The sequence below is a fragment of the Grus americana genome, chromosome 2 (genome assembly GCF_028858705.1).
Source record: "Grus americana isolate bGruAme1 chromosome 2, bGruAme1.mat, whole genome shotgun sequence".
NCBI classification, from domain to species: Eukaryota; Metazoa; Chordata; class Aves; order Gruiformes; family Gruidae; genus Grus; species Grus americana.
In genome coordinates, this window is record NC_072853.1 from 164,269,930 (window position 1) to 164,297,022 (window position 27,093).

Here is a 27,093-nt window from a genome sequence, read left to right on the forward strand (position 1 = left end):
CCACTGGGATATCCAAACAGTCTTGGAAGCTGCAGGACAGTACAGGGTTTTTGCATGTGCCCAGTTTGCTAGGTCTGACCTCACGGGGGAATAACGCATGGTTTCCCCAGCAGTCAAGATAACTGGAGCATAACGGCTAGGCTGACTGGGGAGAGCAGCCTGTTTTGACAGAACAGCTGAGGTTGGCAGGGACCTCTGGAGATTGTCTAGTCCACCCTCCTGCTCCAAGCAGAGTCATGTGAAACAGATTGCTCAGAGCTGTGCCCGGTTGGCTTTTGAGTAGCTCCAAGGATGAAGATTCCACAATTTCCCCGGGCAACCTCTTCCAGTGTTCTACCACCCTGACAGTAAAAAGTTGTTTTCTGATGTTCAGATGGAATTTCATGTGTTTCAGTTTGTGCCACTGCCACTTGTCGCTGGGCACCACTGAGAAGTGTCTGGCTCCACCTTCTTCACGCCCTCCTATAAGATCTTTATAAACATTGATAAGATCCCCCTGAGCCGCCTTCTCTCCAGTCTAAACACTCTGAACTCTCTCAGCCTCTCCTTGCATGAGAGATGCTCCAGTATCCTGACAGCAATTATTTCTCTAAGCCAGGGATTAGTTTTCTCTATATTTGTCTATATTTGCACACACTTACAGAATTCAAATTAAAGGCATGATTTCTATATTATGTTAGCACAGAGAAAGTATCCTGTAAATGCCACAAAGTTTAGTCCAAACTGTCCCAGTGGCTGATGGACTGGAGAGGAAAACAGACCTTAAGCAAGTTAAATACCGACACGTGCACATCTCACACACATGTATGCATAGATGAATTCCTGCATTGGCTTCGATGTGGCTGTTTAGCAGAATCTGCTCCTTTCCTCAGGCCGGGAGCTAGTCAGCAGGGGCTATCTGAAGTATCACATGCCTTAATGCTTGAGAAGGTGACTGAATATTTATGATGACTGACAGGCCCTCAGCGAGTTATTCACCTCTTGTTTTGCTTCAGTTCATTTACTTCACTGAGTCTCCCCTCTATATGACATTACTACAAATGTGAAAACCAGATTTCATTTAATAGCCTTTGCCTTACAGCTTAATGTCCTTATCAACTCTTCATTTACAAGAGCTGTGCCTGTCTGCCTCGGTGCATGTCCTAGGTCAAAGGAATGGCACTATTAAATCATCCAGTCTTCATTTCTCAAGTAGAGTAAAGTATGTGAATCTTGGCCCTACCACTGACAGTAAGTGAGCAAACACTGAGGCTCCAGGCCATTACATCTCACACTACGGTGGGCAGAAACCACGAGGACGTTCTCAATGCATTTGGAGTAGCTATGATGTGCAGCGAGGATGTGTGAATGTTTCACTCCAAGGCAATCACCAGCATTAAGGACAGAAAGGTGACAACATCCCAAGACATTAGGTTTAATTGGCTGGGTCTACCAAGAGTAACCTGTCCTCTCCCTTCTCACTGAGCATGTCAGGCAAATGATGTACATGAGTTAGAGTGTACAGCCATGTCCATGCCATGGATTTAAAAGCACAAGCTCCTTTTGATAATCCACCCAAGGCAGAGAGCTTGAGCCTACAGACTCAACAGGAACAGCCTGGATATTCTGCATACCAAATAGGATCACTTTCTCTTTCTTGCCCTTCTGACTGCATTTTCTATCCCCCTTTCTCTTGTGCAGGATCTGGGGCAGTTACACCTTTGCTGGTAACAGGTAGCACACATACCTATATAAACATATTGTGTCTTTCTTCATATCTACAATACATCAAGGGGAGATTCTTTCACGTTCATTTTGCAGTTACCCAGTGGTGGTGAAAGGTGGCACAAGTACAGAAGATGCAGTGGTTTCTCCATCTAGCCACCTTGCGTGCAGTGTGATCACAGATGCTGTGGCATGTTTCTGTCAGGGGTCCTACTTTCCATTATTTCTTTTGGGAGTGATGAGCAGTCTTCCAAAATGAGGTGTCCAAACCTTAGTGTTGAACTCACAACAGGAATGTTTAATGTGCATCAGCATTATTAAAGCACGTGGCATTTTGCCTCTCCAGGTTTCAAGACACAAGTTTTGGTTATTTTTTTTTGTGCTGTTTAAGCTGAATAGTTCCTTCAGTTCTAGAGCTGAAAGTTCTACTTCAGCACAATGAGACAGCTGCCATGCTGCCCTTGCTTGTGCAAGGCAAAAACTACAAGGAACCTGACCATGAAGTAGAGCCAGAATGTTGTGGTCCTTTACCCATCCAGAAACAAGAAGGTCTGTGAGCACAGAAATCAGGGAAATCTGGAGATCTGAGGTTATCTCCCAGGGCTGATTGACTTGGACACCCAAGGAACAGGTTCCAACTGAAGTTTTTCTTGTCATTTTGAGACTACAGTATGAATTCTCCTGTACGATTACTGTAGGCTGGGATGGAATCACACAAAACTTCTTCCTCAGTGAAAGGGTGTCTGTCTTATTGCCAATATGTGTAACTCCTGGGACTTAGATTATCACCTTCAAAGTCACCATTAAAGCTATAGAAGAGAGATTGGTCAAGGGGTCAAATGTCTGTGAGGAGCAGAGAAGAGGAACTTAGTAGTGCGTAACAGAATTCCTCCCATGCCTACCGCATGGATGCCCAAACCTCAGCCAGTCATCCTATCCATCTCCCCTACAGTCAGGAGAAATAGTGTATGTAAGTCTAACTCATCCATCCTACTTTGGACATTTCCTTCCGGATGAGATGAAATGCACCCCAGACTGCACTTAATGTTTTGACTGATCACCATTGATCATAAAAGACCACAGATTACTGCAGATGCAGACACCTATAAGGTAGACACATTTAATCAGATGCACTACAGACAGACAAACAGCATGGTCATATGAAAAAGAGATTCATGGAGAAAAGAATTTTTTTTAAGGTTAGGGAAGGGAGCTGTAATAGACAATAGACATTGATCCAAACACTAGTTGAAAAGTACAAGCTGAGCTATTTCTGAGCAGTATTGATGTTTTGGGGAAAATTTCCCCAAACATAAATGCCTCTGTCTCCCATATTTTTCAATTTCATGTATTAACTGCTTCCAATGGGAAAAGCCAGAAATAGAAATGCAAAAATTTCAGCTATAAGACTATTCTTGACAGACTGTCAACTGAATTCTGCACACCCAGAACGCTAAATCCTTTAGCACTCAACTGTAGGTTTCACCAAGGTCTTACTCGAGCAAAACTCCCATTGAAGGAGATTACCCTGCCTGTAAATCATGTATAAAGCTATCAAATGAGAGCTTCAGGGTTGGACAAGGATATTTGGGAATGTTATTTTCAGGAGCTGACTCAAGTAGTGCTTTGAAATTTGAGATGATCTGGATTTGGATGGAGGTGACCTTTCCTCTTTCCTATCAATCAGCCTCATTTCTAAATTACCAGTTCAGCCTGTAGGCATTTCTTAATTTATTTAGAGAGCCACATAAGCACAAATGCTAACATCACTTACTGTTCATTTTCATAATATAGCTTGCCAATGGCCCAGGCAATGATGATTGGGCAAGGAATACCTGTAGGAGCAAAAAATCAGGAGTTAATCACACCCATGTACGTATGGCTTATACCAAAGTAGATTCAGATTTGTGTGATAAAAGTTTTCTTTAATGAACTGGAAGACTCTAAATACAAGTGGTCCTATCTTGGTATCCTTGAGACATCACAATTGCTAAGATGTCTTCATGTATAAATAAAAAAGATCATCTCAGCAAAAGAAAACTCTAGTACAAGTAAGAAAAGTTAATAAAATTATTAACAAATGCATGTGTATACCTATATTTCTATATAAGTGATCAGAACAATTTTGGCTGACTTAAAGGGAATTTTGGTCCCTTTTCATTTCCCTGCAGTTGATGATGCAAAATCTTAAAGACAGTACTTGGGAGGTGGATGTTTAGATTTTTATTTCCCAGGCTGCAAGAAGCTTGTAAACTTATTGGGATCTTTGGATGAAGCCCATTTTCAAAATTTACAACATTTTTTTGAGTTGAGTCTTCCCTATGAAACAGGATTATGAGAAAGAATCTCCTGATATCTTGCAATATCAGCATTCATTCATTTTTTGCCCTTTCGAAAGGATCCAGATACTCTTAACTTTATATGTATCATTCTACTCCCTATGATGTGCAATGTGGTCTATGTGTGCACATGAGTTCTTATCAAGGCCATGCATTTGCTTCACAGGGCTTGCTTTCTCAGTTGTGGCCAGGAAGTGCTACGGTAGTGTTCCTTGGGTGTGCAACCTCAGTGAAGTAGATGAGGTGCATTTATGCACTTCATGTCCCAGCAGTGCCATATCTCTGCTTTCCAATTCTATTGTTACACCAGTCTCATGTCCAGAGCCTTGCCCTTGTGCTTGTTTTGTGTTAGACCTTCAGGGTCCAGCTGGTTTGAAGGGGATTTGCTGGAGGAGGAAACTGGAAGTGAGGAAGAGTAAGTGGAGCTGGCCTTTTGACACACATCTCCTGACGAAAACAGGAACTTTTTCACCCACGCATTCCCCGGGCAAAGACTGGACTGATGTCAAGATTGGAGAAGAGAGTTTCCCCTCTCCATTTCCCCTTTACTTTTAACCTGTCAACTCAGGCAAAACCAAACAACAAGACAAGCCTCTCCAGCTCTGTCCATCATTCCAACCTCCAGGTTCATGTCCCTCTGAAATCAATGCTACTCTAAGGCAAATGCATGGCTGGAGGCCCAGATTCAGTAACCCTCACTAGTATCTGCTTCTTTCCCACTGGATGCAACATGACTTAAACCCTCGTGTAGGAGTCATCATGGCCTTGTATCTAACACTGCCTTTTACCCTCCCATTTGTTGCCTCTTCTGTGGGAAACGAAGGCTTTAAAGAGATGAAGCGGCATGGAAAGGGAATCACAACACAGTAAGGATGGGACTGAATTGCTAAGTGGTCATCTTTAACCTCAGCAAGAAGTACAGTCCAGCTCTGATCTCCTGCCCCACCACCGCTGGTGGCTCTTGTGCCTTGCAAGTGATTGTGTTGTCTTCCATCTTTTTCACCATTGACTCACAAGGTCTGGTGCACTTGTTTTCCCCATGTTCTTGCTGGACATGAGCAGACAAAATATAGCCACGTCCTTTCTCCTAGAGGAAAATATTTCACTTTTCCTTGTGAAGCAAAGAACAGGGATTTGAGAATGAGGATGGTAAAAGACAGTGTATATGCAGACAAAGCAGAGCCAGAAAGCACCCAAAGGGTGAGAGGAAAGGTATATTCAACTCACACCACTCCTACATTAGTAATCAGAGACCCAGAGTGCTCTGAGAGAGGCAGGGAGGCAAAATGCCAGGGACCAAACCAGTCAGGGGGTCTGTGAGAGCTGTGTGAGCAGCTGATTTTCCAGTTTGGTGAGAGAATTGAAAAATATTGGAGAAAAAAAATTGAATCAATTCCCCACGTAACATTTTCTTTCTACGACAACTCCTTTTTTCTCCCATTTGATTTTGGATTGAATGACATATTTTGTTTTAAAGGCTGTTTCTGCCTTCAGAACTGCAATTCAATTACTTCTGCTCAATTTTGAGAGGAAGAGGCATTTCTGAACAAAATGCCATTCTTCTTTCAGAAAAGAAAATATTTTCCAATTTTTTCCAGCTTTCTTCTTTCAACAGAAAAGAACTGCCAAATTTACTAGTTCTGTTTGACCTCAGATTTTGCATTCAAGCAAACAAGCTGCCTGCACGGGGCTTATCATGCCAGACCTCTCCTGGCCAAGTTCAAAGCATGGATATGTTGGTTGGAAAGGACCTCTGAAGGTATCCACTCCAATCTCCTGCTATAAGCAGAACTATCAACACTAGCGCACCTCAGCCAGGGCTTAGCGTTGCTGAATTTTCATTACCTACAGGGTCAGAGATTCCACAGCTTCTAAGTCATCTGTTCCAGTCTTGCACTACCTTCTGGTAAATTTTCTGTTTTCTTAATGTCCAGCTGGAACCTCCCAGTCTGCAATTTGTAGCCATTGTCCCTTCTTGTAACATCTGCTATTACCAAGAAGAATTTGGCTCCATCATCTTTGTAATTATCTTTCAAATCACTCTTGGTACCTAACAGAGCCCTCCTTAACTTCCTCTTTGCCAGATTAAACAAGCTCAGCTCCTTCAGTCTCACTTCACAGGTCATGTCCTCTGGACTCATGATCATATTGGCTGCCTTCTACTGGATAATCTCCAGTTTTTCCACATCACTTTTGACCTAAGAGACCTAAAACTGACCACAGTATTGCAAAGGCAGCCTTACCAAAGCTGAGTAGAAAGTATTAGTAACTTCCCTCAATTTTCTGGCCACGCTCCTAGTGCAGTCCAGTAGGTGTTGTACCTCATTTGTGATGAGAGGGCACTGATGGCTGATACTCAGCCTGCATCCATGACAAGCCCTACATCCTTTTCAGCAGGACTCCTACTCTGACAGTCGGCTCCCAGCCTGTACTGATGGACCAGCTTTGGTTGATGCAGGTAGGGAAAAGGAGCAGCCTTTGCTCTGGCCCAGGCTGACCCAGGAGAAGTGAGGTAACAGGGCATGCAATGAGCTATTTTCTGTCTTTGAGTAGCCACAAGTATAGTACAAAGATGACATGTGACACTTTGTTAAAGGTTGTTTTCTAGGAACAAATCCCACAGCAGTCCAAAAGACAGCTGTAAGGTTGGACTGGCAGATAATCAGGTTTCTCTTCTAGTCAGCTCGTCACTTAGAAGTGTCTCTTGAGACTGAGTGGACCACAGGGCATGGACAGTGCCTCTTCTGCTTTACGTCGTGTTGAGCAACAGTGTATAAGGTGTTCTGATCACTGCCTTGCTGATCAAAGTGAAAGGGACATGGTATGAACTGCTCCATTCCCAAAATGCTGAGCCTGGAGTTCTCTTTCTTTCCTTAACACCAGGTATGTGAGGATCTGAGTGAAGAAGATAAATCCAGCAATAACCTCTTAGCTTTATGTCATCACCACAGTGAAGAACTAAACCTGAACTCATGTTATTCTGACAAAGTTAGGTTTGAATGTCATATTTCACCACAATGGGAATTGTAAAATTTGTTCTTGCTGCTCTTGTCTTTAATCTCTTTAATGTCAGGTACCATGTCACACCATTTTAAACACATGAGTCACTTACACCATCCTATGAAGAGAAAAACCCATTTCCGCAGCTTATCTGTGGAATAAGTCATCACTATAGCAGTGTGTAAGTAGCAGCCTTCCACAAACATCCAGAAGAAGTTGGTCACCACAAAATAATTGTAGACAGTGGTAATACATCGACACCAGGGCTGGAAAGGAAACAGAAAAGAGTATTTAAAAATCATGATCAGAACATTTAAAAGATTCTATATGTTGTTATTCCTTCAAAAATCAACGGTAGAATTCATTCATGGGATGCACATGTATTCCTGTCACCTGGAATCATAATATCTTAGGTGCTGTCGGGATCTCACAGCTATGTCTGTGACTTTCTGCTGAGGCTGGGCTTTCAGCAAAACATGCAAGACCTCCTGTACCTGAGCACGTCTGGAAGGTTAACATGCCATAAGGCACGTCCACACCAGCCATCTGCAAGCAGTTTAAGAAGCAGTCGTGTGGAAAGAAGACAAGAGGGGGCAGGTCATTTGACTGCAGATGATTTTTCAGAGAGGTACAGCCATAGCCTAGGGTCGTATCCGAAGATGACATAAGAGTCTAAGCATAGCTAGGCAGTATAACCCACCTGCTGAGCAATTCCAAGAAAATATAAGATAGAAGTTAATGTCACAGTTTTGCTTCATTTCCACCAAAGGGAAGGAGATCCACTGACATTTAGAAAAAAGATATTTTACTTTAAAGAAATGCTTTTATCAGCTACTTCATCCCCTTCATTCCTGCCATTAGTGCTTCAGTCTGTAAATCACATCACTACACACATCACCTCTGAATTTTGCCATAACTTCAACAGGAATTTTTGGTCAGGCTCCACATATAAGTGAAGGCATCTTCTCCTAATGGCTGTGCAGTGAGGGCACAGCTCTGGAATACACAATTAGCTATAGAGAGCCAGATGGGAACATCACATCAATAAATCACAAGTGACTGCTGCTGGTAATTTCCATAGTGCTAGTCACAGAAGTCTGGGAAAATTTCTTTCTGACCTAGCAGGCATTCAGCGTATTCCCTGAAGCATGACATTAATTACCTGTGTAAGCTGGTATCATTGATGTCATTTTGGTTTCCAGACTTTTAATTAATTCTACTGAAGTATTTGAAACTTTTGACCCTCAGTTAATTTTATTTCAGACTTCATATGCATGAAGTATTGATGATCTCTAGGCAGTCAATAGAGCAGCAGATGCACTATCAAACTCAGCAAGATTCTGTGGACTAAGAATTTATTGGGCAAGAAAAACAGTTACAAAATGATAGCCCATTCACAAGTTGTGATCATTTCTGTTTATTGAGCTGAAATAAACAGAAGAAATCTTTTGGATGTGTTAAACCTTTCATTTCTGTATTATTTCATTAAGATTTGAAATTTAGTTTGGCTTCATTTTAAAAATAAGATTAAAAACTAAACAACTCAGAAGAGGATGAAACATTTTGTTTTCAAAGTTTTGTTTAAACCAAATTTTTTTTTTTTCTCCTTTTGGTCTGAGCAAAAGAAAATAAAGCCACAAACAAACAAAAAAACCCCTCTATTTTTGGCTAACACCAAACAAATATTTTGACTCCATACCTGACTGACGAACAGTAAGACTAGATTTCCAAAGACTTTAAGTCTCGCATTCGATTTTCTGAAGGTATGAGCATGAACAGAATCTTTCTCTGTGGCTTCGATCTCATGTAAATTCTTTGATTTAATGTCTAGACTCTTGTTCCCCTCTCTCCATCAGCTGCAACACCTACATAGTTTTCGTCCTCTCCACAGCTGCCCATTTTCACAAGAATTGTAAAAAATAAGATATAATATATAAGATATAATTATCTGAGCCTGTTGTTCCTGTGTCACAACTGAGTGGAATCGGCCGGTGGATTAGGAAGATTCTGGGACAGATACAGACAAATATACATAATGGTGGTGAGACCTCCCTCTGCATCTTTTCCATAGGAAACCAGAATAAAATGAATTTTGAGCAATTCCTTTTGGAATTGTGGATTTATTATTATTGAATAATAAACCCAATTAGCAGAACTTATTAATTTATACCTTTTCATTTATTTGACCCAGAATTCTTGATCCCCACATGTATCCATCATTAGGCTCCAATATCTTCAGCAATTCCCCTTCTTGATTTATTAACATAAGCATTATAACTTCATGCAAAATGTTTCCACATTGAGTCCTTGATGCTTCTGTAACTGTATTATTTAATCTCCACTGATCAGCACAGAAGAGATCACATCATTAGCTAGCATAAATGATGTTGCTCCCATTGATTTTGGTGGTGTTATTTTGACTCTGACTTATGCCACAATAAGAACATAACAAAGTTATCCCTAAGCTTGTATAACACACTTTCCCAAAAAGACTGCAGTGTTCTGCAGAGAAAAGATGAGTTAATGAAAACTGAGGCATGTGAAGATCTGTCCTTATATTTGCAGGTTTATATTTTCCTTGGCACTTTGTGGTCACATTTTAAAAGGCATTTGAGTGCCTGACTCCAACTGATTTTTCCTAAATAACTGTAAAAATATGTATTAAGATTTGCAGTATTGTCATGAGAGTAAATCATGCAGCATAAGACTGTCAACAATAAAGCTCATATACCATGATCTTCCATAGTCTGAAAATGTCAGAAACACAGACAAGCAAACAGTGAATTAACAGAAGCAACACCTTCTCAAAGGAGCATCTCATTTAATAATAATACAGAGTTATGCATAGACGACTTCTTTATCTAGGTACAAATCACTTTTCTATTTGTTTTCCCATAGTATGGGATTAAAGTTCAGATGTCAAATCTTCGATTTGAAAAGTTAACCAAGGATGATGAGTGCCCAGCTGACATTAAAATGAATGGATATCCAGGCTGCTACGGGGTGGTTCAGTTTCTACAGGACCAGTTCCTACACAGGTGGAGCCGTGTTGACTGATATCAGCTATGGATCCAGCTCATAATCTATAGGCACTTTAATCCACCTGCTTTCCAAAGAGAGAGAGAGCATGAAGGCATGTGTGTGTAAGTGTGTGTGTCCATGTGTGTTTGTAGCACATTTTTTTCTTGATTATGGAGGTAAATGTCAGGGGACAGCCCTAAAAGGAGAATACTCCACTATAAAAATATTACCAGAGAAAGAGAACAGTAAAAATCTCTAAGAAGGGACTATCAAAAAGGACTACTTGCCAAGGAAATGTAGAATTATTCCCCAAGAAAATAAAGAAAAATGCTTTTTATTTTGGAGTGGATGCTTTTAATGCACTCCGAAATCCTCATACTATTTGGGCTGCTGGGTCACTAAACAGGGGGAGGCATTACAGTACTTACATAGGGACTGACTCAATGTCCTCGCTCAGACAAGCATCTGCAGTTGGGAGTTACTTGTGTGAACAAGAAATAACATGGAGAGTAAGAGAAATGGGAGCATGGTGACATGCTGTATTTCTCAAGAGTGCTCAATGTCATGCAAAGAACTTCTTGCCTCCTTCAGCTTTCCCATCTTTTATTGTGTGGATCTGTCTGGTCCCTTGGACTGTCTCTGACACGCAATCACCCATCAGAGATATGACTTAGCTATGCCAGCAGAAAACTCCTCCTTGCTTTTTTGTTGGCTAGGTTTAGTTCTCCAACAGTTTAGTAAGTTCAGCCTCCAAAGGTTCAGTCCTCCCCAAGGGACCAAGAGAGCTAGTACAAAAGAAGCAGCAGGAGCTGGAGTGAAGCGTTTGGGTCCCTGGAGGAATGAGCCGTCCCTTTCAGGGACAGGGGGTTGCTGCTGGATGCAGCCCCAATCACAGAACTTCATCCTCAAGGCCAGCATGGTGAAAAACGGATTAGCAGAAAAATGGAATTTTGTAAAAAAAACCCACAAAGAGCTCAACAAGCAAAAATTGTATTGTTTTTGGCCCTATTTCTTATTTTCTGACTGACTCCAGGCAGCAAGGTGCCCACTGTCATCAGACAAAGTAGCTGAGTCAGAGCCTCAACAGCCAAATCAATTATTTCTGTATCCTGTTCTTGGAGATGTTGCCGTCTGGAATGAATGCTTTCCCTACACAGGTGCACATCACTGCAAGATGCTCTGACAAAACTCCTCAAGAACCACCTGTCTCTCACAGTATATAAATTTGGAGAGTGTCTATGGTCAATGAAGATAAGAGAGAAGATTTTGGGCAGGATTTTTACTTTAAAAAAACCCTTTGAGATTCAGTAATGAGGAAATAAATTAAAATTTAGCAAATCTAAGCTCATGTTCTTCATCTTTTTGAAATTATATGAAAGTCAGTCTGAGCATGTGGATAGGTGTCCCTTGTAATATTTCACTTGAACAAATTCATCATCCCTGCCTGCCCCCAAACTACATGGCAGAGACACGCCACCTCCAAGCACTTACTTCATTGCTTTCATGTATGTTGTGATCTATCATTTGAAGCAGAAACCACATCACATTCCTCAGGATGAATGTGGTGATCAAGTTCCAGTGGATAATATTCCGCAGGCATCTGATACTCCTAAACAGGAAAATACATTTAAATCATCATATATAGTGAATATATACACATACACATTAATGTCTATATAAAATAAACAAGCTAACTCTGTTCACTTGCAAAATTCCTCATGGTTTATCCCCCTTCATTACCTGTCTTAGACTATGAGACAGGAGGTTTGTCTGTCCAACAGGTCGGCAATAACAGTCTATGAAGCTGTCTGAGCTTATACCTTTACCAGCAAGCATATCTGGGGCTGGTCTCGTTCTCTGGCTCTCAGGGCAAATTGCACGGCCAGTGCCAAAGCCAAGACTTGGATTTTGCAGTGGAGTCACAACACAAATAAATGACATAACTATAAAACAGTAACAGAAGATGGCAAAATCTGTGCTGCTTTTCCTTGCTATATACCTTTCTTCCAGAAACCACAGCATAACTTTTGCAAAGCCATGTACAACAATTTGGCTTGATAACATGAGGAGCTCCCTTTGACAAGAATCTATTCAAGCAAGTGAAATCAGATTTACTGGAAAGACTCAAATATTCAAATGGACGTTTCATCCTTGGCTATCATTTTTGCTCCCCTCCACTCCATCCCATCAACTCTATTATAACATCAACTAGAACTGATAAGCCACTGAACAACCAGGCTGCACTGGAGTCTGTTGCATTGTTCACAGAAGGAGATTTGTGCTGGAGTGGCAAAAGCGGAATAGTTTACATTTGGTTAGTCTCTTGACCAGGCTCGCCTGTGTGAAGTTCAAAGTTTTCAGACCCATTAATGCAATAGGAAAGCATGGTTTTCATGGACAGCCTGGTTTTCAGTCCTGGGCTTAGTTGGCTGTACCAAGCTTTCTTAAACAAGGTAGAGCTGCACGTTCTCCTTCACCAGAAAATATTTCTGTCTGGTTTTAGTCCTTTGCCAGCCCCCATTCAGATGCAATGTAACATGTAAGCACAATGTGAAATATGAGCTACAATAAGTTGAGACACAGTGTCATAAAACAAAAGAGTGGACGTCTTAAATAGTGCTTGCTGCTGAAAATGGCTCCAGGAGGCAGCCAGTGCGTGATGCTGATGCCAGTAACCAAAGTATCACTGAAGCTAGACAGAAAGTTACTCATCACAGATTCAGTCATCTAAGATGACATCATTTGTCTTCTCATTCTTTGTGAAATGGTAAAGGAAGGCAAGTGCCAAGTTGCAGTTTTGCAGTTACGGAGTCTTTGATTAAATATTTTCTCAGCTAAATGCAAAACACTCCAGTTATTAAAATCCCTTCCACCGGGCTCAAACAGCCAATGCATTTCCTGGGATCATTGGGTTAGGATTCTGCATTTGCCATATCGGTCTCCCTGCTTGCAAAGGAAGCTGTCAAATAGCATGGGACAAACACAGAAAGTGGTGTTCTCAAACCTGCTCAACTGTAACTGACTCCAGCTCATCCCAGTGACAGCAAAAAGAGAAGGCACAATCCAATAACCAACTTTGCTGTTTCCTCAGGTCTTTTGCGTGATAAACAAGCCAGTCTTCTTAATAACAAACAGTATTCTGCTATCATAAAACACTTATTGCACTTCTTCTAGGACTTGATTAGTCAGTCATAGGGCCAGAAGCAATTTTGTTATGTCCTGCAGCTTCACAAATCTCTGAAAGATTTCACAGCAATCCAGCAAAAAGTCAAACAGAAGACCTCCCACATATGACATACTGCAACTTACAGAAATATGCTCAGAGATATAACCCTAAGTCAATGTTAAAATAGCTTCTGAGTTTAACAACTCAGACTCCAGGTATTTGGTTTTGAGAGGCTCAGCGACTCATGACTGGAGTCAATTTGGAAAGCAAATGCTCCGGCTGCTCAGAGCCATTCACAAAACCCAAAAGCGTTGCTGGCAGTGTAACCTGTGCTACCAGAGGACGTCAGAGACATGTCTCACTTTGAAAATTTCAATTCTAACAAAAGACCAAGGTTCACAGTTAGACTTTCAAAGAAACCAGGTAACCAACACCTACCACTTTCATGCTGAACCCCAGGAACCCATCTGGCTCTGGACAGACTTTGAAACATGCTAGTAGGGTTTGTTCTCTCTTGATCGTTCTGCACATAAATGTCCAGCGGCTGCTGTTCATCTAAATGTTTTATTCACTCTCCCTTCAAGTTAAGGATTAGCAGATTAAAGAAGGAGTTTGAAACACTGCTTCTAGGGGGAGAGGGAGGCAGGGGACTAGAAACTGAGGAAATTCAGGTCAAACTGTAGAGTTACTGGCATGAAATTAATTGCTTTTGAGAGCTCTAACAACAAAACACATCCACACACTTGCCACCTGAATGTATTTCTTGAAAAAGACGAGACAAAGGAGTGGGAAAAAAAATCCTTTCTGCATGCCTCTATTTAAATGTAGTTTGATCATCCCATATACTGGAACATCACTAAATCTGGCTGGAAGAAACCTTATTCCCACAAGACTTACAGCAGAACATCGGACTGGCCGTAGAGGCAAATAGGATAAAACATACAGTTGTAGAATTTTGGTTTGGTTCATAAAAAGAGATTCTCCCTCCAGTAGAACCCTTGTCATCAGAACCACATTCTCTTCTGTGTCTTGGAATATAAAGGCAAATTCAGCATCTACTGACTGCATGGTCTTTGCCCTCCTTACTACTTCTCGGTGCATACTGTTTTGCCTTCTTTGCCCATCAGCCTGCATCTAGCCCTGGGCTTTTGTTTGGATTGCAAGATGCTTGGGACAGAGGCAAACTTTTAGTGATGTCTGTTCAGGATCCGGAGCAAGCGGGTCTGGTCTGTGATGGGAACTCCCAGGCTCTACAGACAATTATGATCAAAACTCTCCTTGTTTTCAAAAAGCCACATGTGCTGAGGGAAGATGTGTTCCTGTTGTAAAATTTAGTAAAGTGTAAATGTGTCCATCAGCTGGAATTTACCGAAATGAAGCCTGAAATCTTGTCAAATAATGCTTTGGACATGAAACAGGGACAGTTGGCTCCCACGTCCCACTACCTGTAGCAAAAGCCATACTTTGGGTACCAGCAACGTCGTATCATGGCCCCGTTCCCTCTCTGAGACTCTCTGTGTGTGGCACGGATGGTAAGTAGCTGCTTTCACCAGCTAAAAAGCTTCATGTCTTTGGGGCTAACAGAGCAATGAAGAAGAGGCTGTAGAGCAGGCACTTTGCTTTTCTGGCTGCAGTCTCTGCCCAGTCACGTTCCCCACCACATTGCTGCCCTGGCAAAGCAGCACAAACAGGTGAGGGGCAGGATTTGCTTTTGTGATGTCTGGGCCACTACTCTGCTGGTGTTAATGGCAGTGAGCGTTTTAGTGGAAACACCAGTATAGTCAGGCTGAGAAACACGTGTCTGAAAGTGCCGCGGAGTTTCGCAGTGGCTCAGGCAGTGATGTAACCCCAGGCACAGAATGGTTTTCACCTTTTCCCTTTTTTTCTTTTTCCTTTTCCTTTTCTTTTAGTAAGAGTCCCAACTGGAGACTCAAAGTTTGTTTTTGTTCGTACAGAGCCCAGAGCACACGGTTTCTGTTTGTTTCTGTCTCCTAACTACTACTAGCACAGAAATCACAGTGGCAGTAATGCAATTCATAGCTAAGGGCAGGAAAAGCTTGAGAAATAACTGTGTCAGGTCCATACTGGGAGAAACAGCAGGGTTAATATAGAGCGTGGAGGCTGCAGGGCGCAGCAGTGGAGGACTGCAGCTAAGTCAACCGATGTAACGAGGGAAAGATCTCCTGCCAGTCATCTGAGAAAGCTGCTGTCATTTACAGGCACTGATGGTGAATGTTATTATTGTAATTTAGTATGGGTAAAGCATCTAAAGGGATACTAAGATGAGAGTCCCCTCATTTCAGGCGCTATTCACATGAGATTGTTCTGCTGGGCTCAGGAGCTTACCCTGTGCGTCAAGTTTATCTGTGTGGCCAGACTGGAGTCTGAGGTGGACAGTGCATGAAGGACATGTCCCAGACTGGGCAGCAAAGCTAGTTAGTAATAGGAGACCTGCAGCCCAGCTCGCGCTTGGTGAAAGGACAAAGCCAACCTGGTGATACTCACTCATCTCAAAGCCTGAGGAAGAAACTTCCAATACTCGTAAGGGTAATTTGTCCTCAAGAGGTCTTTTCCAGGCTCTTGGTAGATGGAAGCTAGCTTAAATTTATAAGCCTTAATTTAATTTTAAATACTCCTGTTATTAACGAAAATGACCTGTCCCCTTTAGAAAACTTGTTAAACAGCCATAACAGTCTTCTGTGACAATGAGCTCCACAGTTCCCTTCTCCCTGATTAACTACTGCCTTCACTCTCTGGAGTGAAAAAATAAGCAAGTCTGCTCCAGAAACAGCAATCGCTGCCCTCACAGGCAGCACTGAAAAGGAATTCACATCACATTGTAAATGGCAGGAGGTGGAATTTGAAACACATTGAGCCATATTATAAGTTAGTGAATTGAGCTTTCCTAGAGTTACAGTGATGGGCATGAATGCATTCCCTCACAACTCAGAAGCTAAGAAATTTGAGGAGTAGGGAGATATCACAATTTGGAGAGTGTAGCAGTGACAACATCAGGAAAATGACAGACATCAGGGAGCTACCTTCTTAAGAAGGCAAAAGTCATATGAGAGGGGAGAAATGGGAGATGAAGGGACGGTGCTAAACTGCTGCTTCAGAGACAACTACAGCATTGCTAGGCAGAAACTGTGAGTTACAGAGCCATTTAAAGTCCCCTAGCCTAAAAGATCAGATGATGGAAGGTTTCATATTCATCTTCGTGTCACGTAACATTCCATTTATTTTACAACCCTTGATGTGGATTGAAAGGGTGCATGCATAGCCCAGCTTCCAAGAAGAGCAGCACAAGTCACCATCCCAGAGAGCCTGAAGGCTGGCACATCACAAGACACCATGGACTGAAGCTACGGGCTTCCATTAAAGAGTGTTTTCCTGTATTTGCTGCCTGCCCTGATCCTTTTCAGACAAAAAGTGTCAGTCAAGGCTTTGGCTGGACTCTTCTGCTAACTCTTCCCTGGTGCATGGGTCCAAGGGTGGAAGAAATAAGAAAAGAGGTTGTAGAAATTAAGTCAGAACAGATTTAAAGATTGAGGCCACAACATAAACACATAAAAACTTCCATATTCAGTCAGACCAATGAGCCATGTAGGCTGTGACTCAGTCCCCAGTGGTGATCAGTAGAAGACAGTTTGGGAAACAGGGGAGGCAGACTGTTGTTCCTTGCTCTTACCTCCTTGCTTCTGGTAATCAGAGGTTTTAAGATATTCCTGATTCAGAGACCACATGTAATCACATTAAATCACCCCGCTGGTGGCCCCAACGCCTCACAGGAGTCACTGGACTCCTTTTGTGGTTTATGTGCACCGGGGACATGGCTTATTTTACTAATGTGATGGAATGAAGAGCTCATAAGCTGTTATTCATGGTAAGCTATGTTTGTCTATGTTGGTTCTTCTTTGCTTGCCTGTCCCATCCCAAGGGCTGGATGAGGAGGCATCTCCTCACAACTGCATTCACTCCTGTCCTTTGGGAATTGCAGGGAGGAGGGATAGAAAGAGCCTGGAACTGGACAGCAGGAAACTGCCAGTCCCGTGGGCTGCGGGAGCAAGCTGGGAGGAGTGGTTGGTAGTGTATCATCTCCAACACGTACTCCTGAAGTAGCACAGTTCAAGCAGCAATTTCACTTCTGGCTGTGCCTGACAGCAGACTTTGGGCCTGAAATATCCCCCTGAAATACAGCACGTAATATCAGACAGGCACATGCAAGCGGTGTATGTTATACTGAGTGAAGGAGTAGGCAGAAGGAAAGGGATTTCATTGAAAAGGAGAGTGAAGGACTTACAGTTTCTGACTTGGAGGGAGAAAAGACACTGCCACTGGAAGCATTTTGGTTAAGTGAAAGGGTTTATTGGCTCCTCATGATTTCTTAAGAACCGGTGCTTTGCCTGCTACTGAGTGATCTCCAGACGATTGCTTCTGGAAAGGCAAGAGTTTCCGCTGCAGAAACAGGGGTCCTGCTGCTGTGCCACGGCTCCTGCTGGTTTGGGCAGAGGTGTCCTCATGTCAGCAGGCAGGACTTTTTGCCAGGAGCCATCGTTCAGAGTACAGCCACTTGCCTCAAGGCTAATGATGTGAGGCTTTGGATAGAAGAGTGTAGCAAGCGACAGCATATTTTCATGGAAGACTGAGGACCTTGGTTGATATTTACAGGAATTTGGGGACAATGGTATAGGAAAATGTGTGTGTTCCAGTGAGTTGGGAGTCCCAGAGTATGTCTCTGGCTGTGCTGGCCAAAACCAGGTAAGATGATCTGGGAGGACATGCCTCCCACTCGCTGCACACTGAGAACCCCACAAAAGCATTAGCTTCAGCTCTGCAGCAGGTTAGGCACAAAGAAGCAATTAACGTGAAAGCAAACATACTTCTCTTCGGCTTTCCTAATTAGTAAATCAAAAGCCAGGTATATGGTGGGAAATTACACATAATGACCTCTTTATTTGATTTGAGAACAGACCATGTTTCAACCCCAAATGTCATTCCCTGACTCAGTATCATACCATCGGCATCCTGAACTGCTTGGTGCGCGGGGTGTCATAACTGGGCTTCCACATTAGGAAAAATAGCAGCAAATGAAAAAAAAAAAAAATGAAACAAAATTCTCCAGCAGTTGACTGCAGCCTGTCAGAGGTGGGCAGAAAGTTTCTGACTGTTGGTAGAGAAAGCACACTCTGCTAACTATGTCCGTCAAATGACCTTAATTGTATGGTTGGATACAGAAAGTAGAGAATTAGAAAATCCGTTCTTTTGACTTGGGAAATGTTGAGATCTGAAAAGGCAGGAAATCTGATCAGCTCTTTCTGTACAGGTGGCCTCGCTGGTTCAGAAATGGAGATCTATAAAGGGAGTTCTAAAATAGCACTGGTAAAACTCAAAGTAGCCTTTCTGTTGATTCACGGGTTTTTTTCCCGCTCTATCCATACAGTGGTATTTTTCCTCTGGGATGTGCAGAGCTACTATTTTCTGATTCAAAGCATGACACAAACAATTAACATTAGCAATCATAATAATGTGGCAGCATGGTCGAAAGCTAGCTGAATTAGTTGAATCATCTGCATGGAAATAATTGCAAATGATAACTTTAATAAAGCTTGGAAACCTATTAAGTCATGTAGCATTCCATTAATAATGATGTTCAATTAAGACTGCTGTTCCAAAGTCTGAAAACAGTTGGCAAGAGAAATCTGAGAGCACTTTGCTGGAGTTCTTCCCATTCCACGACTGTTGAACAAGCAGGAAGGAGAATCATGGACAATACTTAAAAAAAATATTTTTCCCCTTTAGTTTTTTCTAGGGCAGGCACAGCTGACGGACAAGCCATAAATGGCATGGAGTGGGAAGAATACTTAACGGCAAGTTATTTCCCAGGCTCTGTGCCTGCCATGGCCTATTTGCTTTCATCCACATGGAGGTCTCCCCTGAGGTCCTCGTGGTTCCCCCTGCGTCCTCACGTTCAATTGCTGCATATATTCTGGTACTAATGCTTACAGATGGGAAAAGCAGCTGGAGAGGTTGGCAGGGAAAATGAGTTTCTTGGTGGCAGTTGCCTGGGGGAATATAAATATTCCCACAGGAAATGCAAGGGGCAGTTGCAAGGGAAGCCTGGAAGCGAGTAACAGCTTTATTACCAGGACAGGGGGAAAGTGCTCAGGTGAAGAGAAGCAGCAACTTCCATTAGTGTTTAGGATGCGCATAGACTCTAAAAATAAACCCATTGTGGAACCATCTGCGCTCCACTAAGCCTTTTCCAAAGCTTCTTTCTCCTGCCTTCAAGCCAACGTTTAATCACAGGACACAGGGCATTCAGACACAAAGGCTTAAAGCACTGGTGTTGCTAGGGTTGGAAGGGTGCGGCCAACAGGACACTGAACAGGACCACAGGCAGGACAGCCCCAGGGCAGCACCAGACTGACTGCATTCACTGTCAGTGTTTGTGCCCGGCACTGTCTGGCTGTGTCGCATGGTGAACAGGGGTCAAAAATGTCCTTCTGCAAACTATGCGTGAGCATGCTGACAATGAGCAGTATGGATAAGTGCTACATCAGCCTGTGCTTTGTTCCAAGTCAGTGTACAAAGAGAAATGCTGCCCCTGAGAACTACGTGGTTAGATATGGGCTAAATGAAACCCAGTCACTAGATACTCTGGTCTATAAATATGGCTCCAATCTCGGCTGTGCAATCAGCTCTTCCACTGGAGAAAATTCCTCTGTTATTTTCACAGGAATGACAAAGTCAGACACAGATGACTTCGTTTAGTACAGCATGTGCTTGTGGTTTAGCTGTTTGAAAAAAAACATTTAGGAATCTGCTCTAATTTGCTTTGCTAAATGGAGGTCAGATGTCAGTCATTTTTTGAACCAAACAGGAAACGGGCCCGTAAAGCATCTTTTTTTTAGCAGAAGCTACCTTGCAGCTCAGGTTTTAGTACCCCGTAACAAATCAGCTTTAGACTAGCAGGGGCACAGGATATGGCTACAGCCCTCTAGGGTTTACCTAAGACATTGCCCTGTTGACACAGGTCTTAGTTATCAGTCCAGACTGTGGAAGGGTGAATGTTTTCTGTGAAGAGTGGCCATTCAGCTGGATCACACAAATTTGAGTTAGGAATTCAGAAGCCAGACACTGAGAGCTGATAGTGGTTGATCTGGCTTACAGCTACTGTTTGGGAAATGTAAGAGTGCACAGCATGTCCTCATTCATAATCCCCTTGTGGGATTATACAGAAAAAGAAAAAAATCTGAAAGAAAATTAATTTAAATGACCAGCTAGGGAATTCAAGGGTTGTGCTTTTTTGCTTTTAGTACAATCATACAATTAGCAATGTTTATTAAATTATCTACCTTTGCAGATACTGTGTGGATAAACCAAGGAGGAAAGTCTGAGGCACTCATACTGCTGCTCACACTCTCTTTGCCCTCTTTTCCACCATTATTTTTGAATATTTGGCCAGGAATTTAGGAAAGACCATATAGGATCATTCAGAGCCTGCTCCTTCCAAATATTCATTCCCGTGGTCGGTCTAAATTCGTTAGCCTCGTGGTGCTCACTGTGCGTGCAGAAATGTTTCCTCCCCCAGGAAGCTGCTGTTTCCATAACCGGCAGAGGCAGCCCGCATGCTACCGGAGCTTACATGCCCTGTTTAGGGGTGACACAAATCAGGGATTTTCCACCTCTTGTGTTTTACTTAACAAAGTAATGTGAAGCAGCAGTATTCATCTTTTAGATCTTTCTTTTAGTAAGAACAGAAGGTGGCTGGGTGCCGAACAACTACAGTGGAGTTAGTGAGGGATGTAGATGTGCAGTTCCTTGGACGAAAACTGAAATTGAACCATTTAGTACTGGAATACCTGCAGATGCTTTTTTAGTGGGTAACAACATCTTGGCTAGAAAACATCTTCTCTGATTCTCCTTCCCAGAGATGACTCAGGATATGTTCTTTTTCGAAGTAAATTGCACTCCTGAGCATGACTCATATCTAAACTGTAAGGACCAAACTTTACTTCCTTCCTTCCTCTGAAACCTTGGAAAAGTTGTTGCAAGGCTTGCTCCACTGTTCCAAAAACCATTCTATCATTATCAAAAGGAGAACAGAGCACAGACAAGTTTTAGCTAGTCGGTCAACATAGATCTAATCTTGCACAGAGCAGTTCTATTACCAGAATTTAAACAAGTTAGCATCCATCTCCAAAAACCCTGCCTCATGGCTAAAATCTTGGCAATGACAGAAATGTACCACTAGGAACAGATTTCAAGCACAGGATAGGAAGTGGCCTCCTAATCCTCCAAACCGCACCCAGGTCAAGAAAGTCATTGAGTAGAAGTCCTTCATAAATTTCTGAAACTCTGGTTTAACTGCAAGTTAAATTTTTCTTCCATTACATTGGTCCTGGACCCCTCTGCTCTGTGGGTTGGAAATCATCCTTTAATATCCACTCACAAGTCTATCTGTAGAGCTCCTATACCCATTTCTTCTTGCACTGTCATTGTCCTTGATTGTAAGCAGCTCTTCAGTTTCTAATGTTTATCCAACAGTGATGTATTTATAGGCAGCAATAATACTCCTTGCCAGCCTTCATATTGCTAGGCTACGATACCATTATTTCAGATGCAGCTTATGAAACCTTCCACGTTTTAAGAATATAGCTCCTTGGGCACACCTTTAATTACTGGTATTATTCCAGGATTTCAGGAGGGCTTTGCTCTCCTCTCTAGGTTTTGCGCTAGGTCAGCTCTATATAAAGAGTCTATAGAACAAGTCATACAGATACGAGATAAGAGGGAGGTGAGTAAAGGCAGTGGGAAGCAAAGACATTGGCCTAAGGTTAATCAATAGGAAATATGTTTCTGTCCTTCATCATTTGTGACATGAGACACTTCACATGGTTGCAGGCAGTACAGGCACTTCAGATGTTTTGTATTCGAGGAAGACCATCTCATTGCATATGTGCTTATTTACAGAGGTCCATTGTTTTCATTCCTGCCTTGCTTTGAGAACTTTTCTGTGGACCATTACAGGGTGAGACAGAGTGCTGTCTCCAAACCAACAGCCATTGCAGCCACTGAACACATGCTCTGCAATTACCGGTATTTTTGATGAAGTTTAAAAAATGCTATGTGCCTGAATCATTATTTAAGGCTCTGCTATTCTAAGTGGCAGATGGAATAGACTGAACTAGGCTTGGTGGAAAGCCAGGAGATGAAGGGGAGAATGGAGCACTGACATGAACTCGTGAATTCAGTCATGGGACTTGCTCTTTTTCCCCGTGCTCCTCAACAGAAAAGTACATATGGGAGGATTGTGCCTTAGATCTGGAGTCTGCTCTGCTCTAATCGCATCAGATACCACATGACTTTTAAGTGCAAACGAGTACTAATTGGGCAGATCACCTACCCACTTGATATATTCTCAGTATCTAGGCTCTGATAGGTGTCAGATCACTTTGCTCCATGAAACCTGCTCTGTACAGATGCTCCACATTTCTTCTAACGGGTTTCTACAAATCATTTAATCAAACTCTTCCATTCTTACTAAGAGGTCTGCAGCAGCAGTCTCACCAACTGCACGCCAGACTGAAGATCAAGAGGCAGTTCAAAGGGGCTCAGAACAGAGGAGGATAAGGGAAAGTAGGTCTTCCTCTCCTAAATCCTGCGAGGTGGTGGTGGTGGTGGGGAAGCTAAAAAAAGTGACTATGTTATTTCAAGAAAAAAATGTTTCAGACTTTTGGGAGGAAAAAAATGTGAAATTTAGGAAATCTGGCTGTAATCACGAGAAAGAAAGGGGACACTGCCTCAGGACTGTGAGAAAAAAAATCACATGTTTTAAAGGGAAAATAGGAAGGGTAAATTTAGTGGCAACATGAAGGCAAAGTCTCCCTCAAAACCTCAATTTGCTTTCATTACCACCATACTAGTGACAAAAGATGTTATGCCAATGTTTGTGGGTTTGGGTTTTTTTAGAGCTGCCTTTATCCAGCACCCTGCACAGAAGGACATGTCATTTTTAATCTTCAGCCTATCTTCCTTTCAGCACCATCCTTCTTTATTGGCTTCAAACCTCAGCACGGACTTAGATGCTTCCCAGAATAAATACCGGTCTTCCCGTACTTCTTCTTCAGTCACTACTGCACAAATAAAACATCTGACTGAATCCAGCCAGGTCACTGCTGGCCATTGCCAGCGCGTTGTTTAATAACAAGTCCGGAGTTTTACAAAGGACTCTTATTCCACCTCAGAGGCTGGTATAACAGCACACTAACAAGGAAAAAGCCAGGACAAAGCACTTTGGGTTTCTGCATTATCAGCAACAGTAAAGGAAAAATATGATTCAAAAGAAGTGTTTTAATCCTTTTGCTTTTTTTTTTTTCTTCAGCTTGATTAGTATTGCTGATAGCAGGATTCCTCCTATGGAAAACTTCTGCTTTACTACTGTGAGAATGTGATTATGTGGGATGATGAGAGGAATGGCCTGTGTGTACCTGAGGGATGGATCAAACCTTTACTGTTAATGAGAACACACAGACTATGAGATTCACAGCAGTGCGGATACATTTAACAATGCCCTGTGAAGCGCCATGAGCAAATCTCTCCATATCCTGCACTGGAGATCAATGCAGCTCTACAGCACATTTGGTTTATGCACAAATTCCTCATTTTTCCTTCTCAGCATATTTCTTTTTGTTTGTGTGCTTTTGCATTGTAAAGACAGCATGGCTCTTACGCTTTTAAGACCGCCTACATTTAGACCTTGAGGAACCATCCTTGACTCAGATCTTTAGGGGCTATCTCAATGACTCATTGTCATTCAGTCAGCATGCCAACCAAAATCAAGTCCTCTCTCATAAGTTGGGCTTCAATTTTTGTTATTTAGGTGCTAAATTACATGTTTTCTAGCTTATTTTTTATTGCACAGCCAAGAAAGAACAATTGGTTCATATGTGACAGAACTGGAGAAACCAAGGCTGGAATAGGTCTTTGCAGTAAAAGGGAGTTCCTGGCTAAGTTCTCCTCCTTTCTCAGTTGTGTTGGGATCTCCTGGCAACACAAACGCAGATGGCAGATGATTTCACTACTTGCTGCTACATCTCAGCTTTCCGATCCTCAAAATATCTTTTGGTATATGGTTCCTCAGAGTTTAGGACAGTAGAACATTTCTACTGGTGTTGAGGGTGGCTTGTGAATGGAGGACAGAGAGTTGCATAAGGAACTAAGACAAGTACTGAGGACAAGATGTCACAGGACAGATTTGGAAGAATAGGGACTAGATCCAGTTCTTTCCCCTTCCCACTTCAGCACAACTGAGGACTAAGCTTCCCATCAATGCAGCAGCTACCCAGGCTGGGGCAGCAACAGTAATGGTGAAGCTCATCTCCAAAAGCAGAACACCCATCTCACTAGCTGATCATCAAAGCAATACTCTTTGCCATGCCAACCAGGTATTTAACCTGCTCTTAAAACCTCCTGTGTGAGAGACCCCACAGCCTTCCTAGCAGTTATGTTCCAATAGAGCAGGTGTGCTCCAGTCTCTTCCTTCAGACAGGACTGCCTTTGGGACTCCACCTGCACTGATGGGGCAAAGGAAAATCAAGCAGGTGATGGGTGAGAAGCATAAAAATGTGGAGCAGTTGTAGAACTTGAGCCTTGCCGGAGGCAAGTGTCTCCTCTATCTTCACTCTCAGCAGGCACTTATGGAGTGAGATAGATGGGTGGAGTCAGGCAGAAGTAAGGAACTGATAGATTTCTACTTCAGGCCAAGATGTGGGAATATCAGATCTAGCCTTCAGGGTCTTCTACTGTTTTCTTAGCCAGGAATTTTCTAAGTTCTGTCATTTCACCCAAATAGTAGATGCCTTCTTCCATCCAAACTAAAACAGGTAAAAAAGCCCCAAATAATAGGACTCAATTATCAAAACTGATTTGCTCTTGGGACATTTTGAAGAAGTAAGCGTGATGAAGATGTACATAACCTAGAATTTGTGTAGGGGAACTCTGTAATGCAACATGAATCTGGACTGCCTTCACTGGAGCATCTTTAGAACTTTTGAAAACAGGTGTCAGACACTGAGGTAGCTCATGCTGGTTAATGCTGGCTGGACGCTAGATTTTTTTTTTTTCATGATATAGCAGGAATTTGAAAAGATGGGCTACCTTAATTCACAGCAGGAACAAGGAAGTACTTAATTGCTGCGGTCAGTTTTAATGCTGAAGCTGACTGCGAAATTTAAATCTTAAACTCAAAGTTTAAATACCAGAAGTACAATTTAAAAGAGATCAGCTGGGTCGCTTCTGTGTAGGAAGCTGGATACCATATTATCTAATGTTTTTTGTGATATTTACTCAAGCATTTGTAAAAGATTCAGCATCAAAGCAGGGAATATAGTGACAATGAACAATTTGCATTCTTTCTTCAGTGTAAATTAATTCAGGTCTCAAACACTGTGAGAATTAGCATTATATGCACAGTAAAAGGGTTGAAATGGAAGTTTAAACTGATGCACTGTAAATGTTATCACTGAATGTTTTTCAGCTTTTTTTTTTCCTTCCCATTAGCATAGACTATTCTGTTTACAGATGCTGAGGTGAAAGAAGATTCCTGTCGTTAATAAGAAAGACCCTTTTGTAAGGAATGCTCAAGAGGAAGACTTAGCATAAGACTTCGTAGGGATGTTCCACTCTAGGAAAGCAGTAATTCAGTAATTCTTTCACTTGGGTCACTGTCAATCATCCTGTTGTAATCCTGGGTGGGGTGGTTCTCCACCTATTTCTTCTCTGCCACTAGTATAAGATTTTTCTCAAGGATTATCATTGCATGGCACTTAGTGCAGTTGGTTCTAAGTTCAGGTTGAACGCTCCTGGACAAGATAGCACAAATAGTACAGAAATACCAGTCAGGTAATCTAAGAAATAATACAGAAATATCCAACCAAGCCACTCCTATTAAAATATATTCCTGTGACTCAGGCTGTGTACATACAATACACATGACGACTGATGCACATTTACCTATTACTTTCCACTATGTTCCCTTCCCTCCTGCCCTTACTCTTCTCCCTGTAGCTCCAACTCTTCTTCACAGACTTTCTTTCACTGATATATCCGTTTGACCTGTCAAACTCCCTTTTCTACCACCAAACTGGGGAAGGGAAGTGTTTCTATGAAGTTCCATTGACTTGCATTCATCATTTCATGAACACTGGTGGGGATAAAGCTCCTCTAAAGATGTTTCCCTTAAGAAAACTTCTAAGTTCTTTAATGGAAGAAAAATTGAAATTAACCCAAAGCAAAATGGAAGGATTTCATTCTGACTCCTTTGGTCTAGATGTGGGCATTATCTGTCAGGGAACACAAAATGCCTTATAAAAAAAGAAAACTTGCCCCTAAAACTTGCAAGTTGACACACTCAAATCCCAGCTTCCCTTAATGAAGCACTCTCTGTGCTTACTGATTTTTTTGCTGCATCAGTAAATCATATACAGCTTCCTTCCTGCATACAAATAGACTTCAGGTCCTACGCATGGAGGCCACCATTACAGCTCATCCAATGCATCAGTCAATGAAACCACGTACATGCTTGGGAGTGTAAAAGCCATGACCATTTTTCAAGACCATACGTGACCTGGGCAGTATTATTAGAGGGCTTGAGTAACCCGGTAAGTGACACACACCCAACCAAGTTAGAAGCATGCAAACAGATTACTCACCTCAAGCACAAGAAAAGCATAAAGGCAACTATAAGGGCCCCTACTGATATACAGTGCCCCAGGTAGTTTATGATGAGAGCAATCTTGTAATGGAGCGCATACTTCCTCTGGAGGTAAAGAGATAACATGATTAAATCAGCATGACTCTCTA

General features: G+C 42.2%; 1 protein-coding gene across 4 annotated transcripts in view; it reads right to left on the minus strand.

Moving 5' to 3' along the window:
* The window catches only part of CRHR2 (corticotropin releasing hormone receptor 2), a 159,554-nt gene that overhangs the window by 39,789 nt on the left and 92,672 nt on the right, over positions 1-27,093 (minus strand). For 3 of the 4 annotated variants that reach the window (XM_054817735.1, XM_054817734.1, XM_054817737.1), the window contains 4 exons: positions 26,943-27,049; positions 11,556-11,673; positions 7,156-7,309; positions 3,479-3,539 (listed from right to left, as the gene is read on the minus strand). In XM_054817735.1, the coding sequence (XP_054673710.1) occupies positions 3,479-3,539; positions 7,156-7,309; positions 11,556-11,673; positions 26,943-27,049 (440 nt within the window). The remainder of the gene's footprint in view (positions 1-3,478; positions 3,540-7,155; positions 7,310-11,555; positions 11,674-26,942; positions 27,050-27,093) is intronic. The other variant, XM_054817738.1, reaches the window with a different exon arrangement.